The 9,285-nt window shown below is 35.2% G+C and overlaps 1 protein-coding gene across 1 annotated transcript; it reads right to left on the reverse strand.

Annotated features, from left to right (window-relative positions):
- Positions 1-7,987: 7,987 nt before the first annotated feature.
- On the reverse strand, positions 7,988-8,920 carry OR14C49 (olfactory receptor family 14 subfamily C member 49). Its single transcript, NM_001391367.1, has one exon. The coding sequence runs from the start codon at positions 8,918-8,920 to the stop codon at positions 7,988-7,990; it is 933 nt and encodes a 310-aa protein (NP_001378296.1).
- Between the last annotated feature and the right edge of the window lie 365 nt (positions 8,921-9,285).

Raw genomic sequence — 9,285 nt, forward strand, 5'->3', positions numbered from 1 at the left:
TCAAGACTTATAGCTTCTCCTTAAAGCAAAACAAAAGCAAACACACACACGCACACACACTCACACACATTCACAAAACCCTTTCAGGCTGAATCAGCAGTAGGATACAATCCTCCAGGTTAACTTTTCTGCAGTAGATGTAAAATTCTACACAACTGCCACATGGCAGATTCCTCATAACGTATTGTCTAAAGGGTGAGAAAATAAACATCCTAATTTCTTATCTCTTATAGTCACATTTTCATCGTCCTAAAAGGAAAAAATACATAATTTATATATAATGGGTGTTTATTTTTTACTAAAAACTTATTAAATCAATATTTTTAATTGCAGGCAATTTAGAATTAAGAGCATATAAATGAATTTATAGATGTATAAACATAAATACATTATCATTATGAAATATAAATAATATATACAATATATCTTATTCCAAATATTAGGCAAATTGGTTGACGCATTTGTTTAGTAAATGGCTGTTGGTTAACACATACAAAAGGTACAATTCCCTTCCACACATATACATACATCATCAATTGTTAGATATAATTTGTGAATTTTAAAAGCATTGTTTTTAACAGTAAAGCATTTGTTAAATATTTATAAAAGTTTCTTGCATTTGAGTCTGTGTATTTTATTTCATTTTTTTTTCTTTTTAATTTTTATTGTGTTTATGATAGTTTGCACCTTTGTGAAATTTCACTTGTACATTATTGTTTGTCAGTCACGTTGTAGGTGCACCACTTCACCCTTTGTGCCCACCCCCCAACCTCCCCTTTCCCCTAGTAACCACTAATCTGTTCTCTTTGTCCACATATTTAACTTCCACATGTGAGTGGAGTCATACAGAGATTGTCTTTCTCTATCTGGCTTATTTCACTTAACATAATTCCCTCAAGGTCCATCCATGTTGTTGTGAATGGGACTATTTTATTCTTTTTTATGGCTGAGTAGTATTCTATTGTATGTATATACCATATCTTCCTTATCCAATCAACAGTTGACGGGCACTTAGGTTGCTTCCACGTCTTGGCTATTGTAAATAATGCTGCAATGAACATAGGGGTGCATGGGACGTTTGGAATTGTTGACTTCAAGTTTTTTGGATAGATTCCCAGTAGTGGGATGGCTGGGTCATATGGTATTTCTGTTTTTAATTTTTTGAAAAAGCTCCATACTGTTTTCCATAGTGGCTGCACAAGTTTACATTCCCACAGCAGTGTATGAGGGTTCCTTTTTCTCCATAACCTCTCCAACATGTTACCTTTTGTTCTGGTTATTTTTGCCATTCTAATGGGTGTAAGGTGATATCTTAGTGTAGTTTTGATTTGCATTTCCCTGATGATCAGTGATGATGAGCATCTTTCCATGTGCCTGTTGGCCATCCACATATCTTTTTGGAGAAATGTCTGTTCATATCTCCTGCCCAATTTTTGATCAGGTTGTTTGATTTTTTGTTGTTGAGTTGTGTGAGTTCTCTATATAGTATGGAGATTAACCCTTTGTTGGATATATGATTTGAAAGTATTTCTTCCCAGTTTGTGGGTTGTTCTTTTGTTTCAATCCTGTTTTCCCTTGCCTTGAAGAAGCTCTTTACTCTGATGAAGTCCCATTTGTTTATTCTTTCTGTTGTTTCCCTTTTCTGAGAAGACATGGTGTCCAAAAAGATCCTTTTAATACTGATGTCAAAGAGTGTACTGCCTACATTTTCTTCTAGAAGCCTTATGGTTTCAGGTCTCCCCTTTAGGTCTTTGAACCATTTTGAGTTTATTTTGGTGAATGGTGAAAAAGAATGGTCAATTTTCATTCTTTTACATGTGGCTTTCCAGTTTTCCCAACACCATTTGTTGAAAAGACTTTCTTTTCTCCATCATAGGCCCTCAGCTCCTTTGTCGAAGATTAGCTGTCCATAGATGTGTGCTTTTATTTCTGGGTTTTAAATTCTGTTCCACTGATCTGTGCCCCTGTTTTTGTACCAGTACCATGCTGTTTTGATTACTGTAGCTTTGTAGTATGTTTTGAAGTCAGGGATTGTGATGCCTCCAGCTTTGTTCTTTTCTCTCAGGATTACTTTAGCAATTCTGGATCTTTTGTTGCCCCATATGAATTTTAGGATTCTTTGTTCTATTTCTGTAAAGAATGTCATTGGGATTCTGATTGGGATTGAGTTGAATTTTTAGATTGCTTTAGGTAGTATGGACATTTTAACTATGTTTATTCTTCCAATCCATGCACATGGAATGTCTTTCCATCTCATTTTGTCTTCATCAATTTCTTTCAGGAAAGTCTTGTAGTTTTCATTGGATAGGTCTTTCACTTCCTTGGTTAAATTTACCCCAAAATATTTTATTCTTTTTGTTGTGATTGTGAATGGGATTGTCTTCTTGAGTTCTTTTTCTGTTAGATAGATAGATAGATAGATAGACAGATAGATAGATAGATAGACAGATAGAAAGATATAGATACACACACACATCTAAAGTCTAAATAAAGACAATAACAAGGTGATATTTCCCTCTGCCATGATACAAAAAAATGTACTAATCTTTTCCCCAGAATAGGAAGCAAAGTCTTTTGGTGATATTCACTCTACTCCTTTATATTGTGTAACCTAAACACTATTACACAAAGTTAATAATACTTAGATACTATGGTATAAAGTCAATGCATCTTTTATATAAGATAAAGGGATAAGAGAGGGAAGAAAACAAGGATATTTAATACACATGCACATTATAACAAAATATGGAGGAAATAAGAAATACAGTTTTTGTTTCTCTAATTGGTTATATGCTCATAGCTGGTACTTAAAAATATCTCTTCCACTCCCAGTTCCTTATTACTTTCACCCTCAGCATGGAGCTTCACTAGTCATGATTCTATACCAACTGGGATAATCCAGATACTCACTCCTGAAGGATTTGGGCCATTAGTAGTCCTGCTTGAGTTGAGTTTTTGTAGCTTTCTATTGACTTCAACAGCAGAGAATGATAGTACTAAGAGACATGCTAAGGGAGCTCCTATATTCCGGAGAATATACTTATTATGGAGTAGTAGTTCAATTTTTCCTTGGTTTTCAGGATTGATCACCCCTTCCAGCATAGTAACTCTCTTTGTTGCCTCTTGGTTCAGAGGCACAAGAAGCCCAACACAACCAGATAGCAACCTTAGCATAAGGCTCAATGGAATCATTATTTCTCCTGGTGGAAGCGTTCCCCTCTTTGGAACTAAGACTCTAGACCAGCAGAGAATAAGGTTGTGAGGATAAGAAGTAACATTCTGCTAGTGGATCGCTAGGGGTAAGTGCTGAGTCTCTCATTTCTACAACTTTGTCACTGGATTCATGATCTGGGCTACGGAAGAAACAGTAACATAGTGGATGCAGATTCAGAGTATATACAGCCTTCCGGAGATGTGACAAATGCCATTTCAGGACTTAATTTGTTTCTATAATGCATAATAGTTAAAAACAGTGAAAGGAAAATATAAATTCATTTACTACCTAGAGAAATACAAAAAGCCTATGAATTTGAGATCAATTAATAAATATATTTTTAAAGGATGATGGACAAGAATACCCTTCTAATGGGAAAAAAAAAACTGAAGAGTTAGGGGAGTTTTGGAATGTTTGAATATAAAAATGAGATTTTCATGGTGGTCATGTTAATTTACTATCAGCTGAATAAAAATTAAGTGAGTCCAGCAGTTCATTCAACGTGTTAAAACAAGTTCTTTTGTTTCCTACTCAGGAAAGAGCCTTCAGTTAGATCATAGAAGGGTCTTGGCCAGGAGTCAATCAAGGTCCACTGATCTCTCTTTGCTTCAGCAGGTTAGACCATGTTATGACACACTATATTAGTCAGTTTTAGCACCTGTTGGTAAGTGCTACATTATGTGGATTTTGTTTTTCCTTTTTAACCCTCTCTTGGCTTTCCCATTTCTGAAGTGGATGGAATACCACACTCAGCACAGGCAAGTAGTAATTAGGTCTATGCAACCATCTTGGTTTCAGGATTCATACCCATGACATTCCATTGTGCTGGTTCCAAGTTATTGAATCATCTTTGACATCTGGTGCATGAAATGAGCAGATGGAAGATGTGGGAAAACCATGTTTATACTACACCCTAGAGCAGCAAAGATTAAGACAAAGTAACATAACTAATGAACGCAAGGTGACTCTTAACCAGCCTCCTTTTGGTCAAGCCCACATTATGTGAAAAAATTATATGGCTGATTTGACTCACCTTGGACAATCAACTGACATGCTGCTTAATTTTTAAATAGGGATACTAAGAGATGTCAGCCAGTACATATGTGCTACCTTATTTGGTCAAGAAATAATTCATAATAATTCTACTGTCCTGCCACTTAAAGTTGGCCATGTTAAACCTTTTTTTTAATTTTGAACTATTTTATTTTTAATATTTATTTGAAAATTCAATGTTGTCATCATGGGGGAAAACAAAATTTGTTGGACTTTCTTATATATAATCCATGGTTTGGTATTATTTGTTTTTCTCTCCTTTCCTTTCTTTTGTCCAGCTTCATTGAGATATTACTGACATATATATAATTTTAGGGTATACAGTGAAATGATTAGACACATTTGTAAACTGCAAAATGATTACCAAAATAATGTTAATTAACACCTCCATCCACTCACATTATTACCATATGCTTTGTGTGTGGTGATAACAATTAAGATCTACTCTCTTAACAGCGTTTAAGTTATTTAATACTATATTGTTAATTATCAGCAAGCTGTGCATCAGATCCTCAGATCTTATTTATCTTATAACTGGGGGTTTGTACCATTTGATCAACATCTCCACATTTCCCCCCGACATCCAACCCGCAGCAATTACCGTTCTACTCTCTATTTCTACGAGTTTAGCTTTTTTAAGAAATTCCACGTATAAGTGAGAACATACAATATTTGTCTTTCTCTGTCTCAGTTAGCATAATGCTCTCAAGGTCTATCCATGTTGTCAAAAAACAGAATTTCCTTATTTTTTTGGCTGAATAATATTCTCTTATAGCATATCTTCTTTATTCATTCATCCATTAATGGACAGTTAGGGCATTTCTGTGTCTTGACTATTGTGAGTAATGTGAAATAAACATGAGGGTGCAGATGTCCCTTTGCAGATAGTGTTTTCACTTCCTTCAGTTAACTACCCAGAACAGGGGTTGCTGGATCATAGGATAGTTCTATTTTTAATTTTTTGAGGAAGCTCCATACTGTTTTTCATAATTGCTGTATCAACCTACAACCCCACCAACAGTGAATAAGAGTTCCCTTTTCTCCACAGCCTCGCCAACACCCGTTGTTTCTTGTCTTTTTCATAAAACCAATTGTATCGTTTGAAATGACATCTAATTGTGATTTTGATTTGCATTTCCCTGATGATTAGTGATGTTGAACATCTTGTCACATACCTGTTGGCCATTTGTTTGTGTTTTGGAACAATGTCTACTCAAGTCCTCTACCCATTTTTTAATCAGACCAATTTTTGTTTTTACTATTGAGTTATATGACTTCCTTGTATATTTTAGATATTGACCCCTTAACAGATATATAGATTGTAAATATTTTATCTTATTTCAGATATTGCCTTTTTGTTTTTCTGAATGTTTATTTTGCTGTGCATTAGGATTTAGTTTGATGTGTTCCTACATGCTTATTTTTGATTTTGTTGTTTGTGTTTTTGGTGTCATACCCAAAAAATCTTTGCCAAGACCAATGCCAAAGAGTTGTTTTTCTACATTTTATTCCAGAAATTTTATGGTTTTCCAGCTTTATTCTTCTTTCTGAGGAATGCTTTGACTATTTTGTGTTTTGAGGTTCCGTACACATGTTAGGAGTTTTTTCTATTTCTGTGAAAAATATTATTGGAGTTTTGATAGGAATTAAATTGAATCTATAGACAGCTTTGGGTAATATGTACTTTTGCATTCTTATCTTTTTTGCTGAGGAAGATTAGCTCTCCCTGAGCTAACATCCATTGCCAATCTTCCCCTTTTTTCACTTGAGGAAGATTAGCCCTGAGCTCACATCTGTGCCAATATTCCTCCACTTTATATGTGGGTTGCCATCTCAGCATGGCTGATGAGTGTTGTACATCCACTCATGAGATCCAAACTCATGAGTCCAGGCCACCAAAGTGGAGCATGCCGAACATAACCACTATGCCACTGGTCTGGCCCCAAAATGTATGTTTTAACAATATATGCCTTCTGATACACGAACACAGGATATTTTTCCATTTATTTGTGTCTTTTTCAATTCTTTCATCAATGTCATATAATTTTCACTGAAGACATTTTCTACCTTCTTGGTTAAATTTATGCCTCAGCATTTTTATGCAATTTTGAGCAATATTTTTTCTATTTCTTGTCAAAGATCTTGATGTAGCACTTGCAAAGAGGTGCTAAAACTGACCACTATATTGTGTCACACATGGTCTAACCTGCTGAAGCAAATAAAGATCAGCGGACCTTGGTTGACTCCTGGCCAAAACCCTTCTATGATCTAAATGAAGGCTCTTTCCTGACTAGGAAACAAAAGAATTTGTTTTAACATGTTGAATGAACTGCTGGACTCAACCTGATTTATTCAGCGTGACAGTAAATTAACATGACCGCCACGAAAATCTCATTTTTACATTCACATCTTCCAAAATTCTCCTCATTCATTATTCAACATTTTTTTTTCCATTGGAAGAATACTCATCTGTCAAACTTTCAAATATATTTATTAATTGATCCCATATACATAGGCCTTTTGTATTTTTCTTTATAATAAATGTATTTATATTTTCCTCCTAAAGTTTTTAACTGTCATGCACTATAGAACCAAATTAATTCCTGAAATGGCATTTGTCACATCCCTTATGATTTTATTTGAACTTTTTTCTATTTTGTTTGTTACTTCACAATTCCTAGATAACTTGATATTTAGCATGTGTCAAAGGTGTTATGAATAATGAGCAAAGTATGTGACGATTTGGAAATCTTAAAGTTCAGAGAGAACTAAATTGTACATTTGAGATAATGAAATATTGACACAAGATCTTAGTCTATAAGTACACAGAGAGGTTTCCTTAAGGAAGTACTTCAGCTGAGATGAATTTTAGAGTTGACATGCGTTAATACTTAGGCTAGACAATTAGGGTATCTTTTCTCATAATTGTCAGAAATGACTCTTTACTCAGAAAAATATGTGAGAGGGAAGTCATCTGAAAGAAAAACAACTAAAAAGTTGACCTGTATCCAGTCACAACATTTTATCCCCTGAAAATGGGTCATTCATGGGGTTGCTCAAATAAAAACCAAACTAACTCAGACAATAAAGGTACAGCGTACCCTCCCTCAGCAAAGGGCAAGGAATTTCTCCATCATAAAAAAGTTGGCTGCAGCCATTGTTTCCTCAGTTCTCGTTCACTGCATATTATTTTTCTTTTTCACTTACCAGATGGACCGCAGTATTAGTTTGACTCCAAATATATCTTAGATTATAATTTCTTTTGAATTTATTTATGTTTATTTTCAAAAAATTAAATTAAGTGGGGACCATATCACTTGAATATTTATGTCACATTTCGCTGAATAAGGTCAGGCAGTGTGGCCAACATGGTATTCATGTATTATATTTTTATGGTTCATTTGAGGCATTTTTGATATTTATATTGCTAAATAGTTGATGAATCATAAGTATGTATAATGTAAAATTATTTTCAACAAATACTTTGAATAATATCCACTTGTTAAATATGCTACTGCTAAAATTTCTTTAATGCATATTGTATGAGCAGTAAATTGAAAGGGTAATGTAAAACAAAATATTTTACAGCATTGATTACTTAGGTCTTGATAGGATGACAGTGGAGTTGTCAGTCTAATATGTGAAACTTAGACTTGAAGTGTGTTTCATATGTTTACGATTTATTCAGTGAAATTTAGATTATCTTGAAATGTACCTTTATTATTTTCCTGAATAATGCTTTCCTAATATGACTTTTCTTACAGATTTCTTTACCTGTTTATTTCTAAGACTGTAGATGATAGGATTCAAGAATGGAGGAACTATGGTATAAAATACAGAAAAAATCATGTCCTGAGTTGTTTCAGAGTTTACTGAAGGCCTTAGGTACTCATAGAAACCACAACTGAGGAAGACAGACACCACAAGGATATGAGGGATGCAGGTGGAAAAGGCCTTCCCTTGCTCTCTTGTTGGAAACTTGAGCACCATAGAAAATATGCGTGTATATGATATAGCAATGAAGATAAAGCAACTACCACATATCCCTATGGAAGAAACAAAAATTAAGAGTTCATTTCTAAAGGTGTCAGAGCAGGAGAGCCTCAGCAGTGAGGGGATGTCACAGAAGAACCGGTGGATCACATTGGACTTACAGAAAGGCAGCTGGAATGTGTTGCCAGTGTGCACACCTGCATAGACAAGACCACTGAGTAGAGAAGCCAGTGTCATTTGGACACAGAATTGGTGGTTCATGATAATTGGGTAGCGGAGAGGCTGGCAGATTGCCACATAGCGATCTTGGGCCATTATAGTGAGAAACATCACCTCCACATATGCACAGTAAATGACCAAGAAGATCTGAGTTGCGCATGCAGCCACAGAAATGGTCCTCTTGCCAGTGAGAGATTGGGCACAGGCATTAGGGACAGTAACAGAAATGTAGCACATGTCCAAGATGGAAAGATTCCTGAGGAAGAAGTACATAGGTGTGTGAAGTTTCTGGTCGATGGTGGTGACAGTGATAATCAGAAGATTCCCTAAATTAGTAGCCAGGTACATCAATAGGAATACCACAGCTTGCAGTAACCTCAGCTTCCAGCCATCAGCAAAGCCAGTGAGGATAAACTCAGTCACCATGGTGGAATTGACCATTTTCTGGAAATGCTTGATTGGAGAGGCAGAGGGATAAAAATAGGAAGAGTGAAAATAATTAATTTTTTAGAATAAAGCGTTTACCTCTATTTTCTATGGGTGGTTTTTGTTTGTTTGTGGGAATGGTCCACTTCTGGTCTTTTGATTTTTCTCAGCCACTCTTCAGTTGATACAGTATCAAGGTGCGACGGATGAGATCCTCCAACCTATTCCTCTGGGTGTGACATGCAGAACTCTTCCTCTGTTTCTTCCATAATATCCAATCCATGAGGTTTACGTTTTAACAAAAATTGAATTATTTAATGCAAGAAAATCTGTGTAAGAGAAATAGTGTCTGAGAAAGAAAGGCTTTATTAGGAGCTGAA

Source organism: Equus caballus, chromosome 21 (genome assembly GCF_041296265.1).
Source record: "Equus caballus isolate H_3958 breed thoroughbred chromosome 21, TB-T2T, whole genome shotgun sequence".
Taxonomy (NCBI): Eukaryota; Metazoa; Chordata; class Mammalia; order Perissodactyla; family Equidae; genus Equus; species Equus caballus.

Excerpts from the sequence above, each read along its gene's own strand:
- OR14C49 (NM_001391367.1), bottom strand. The coding sequence starts at position 8,920 with ATGGTCAATTCCACCATGGTGACTGAGTTTATCCTCACTGGCTTTGCT.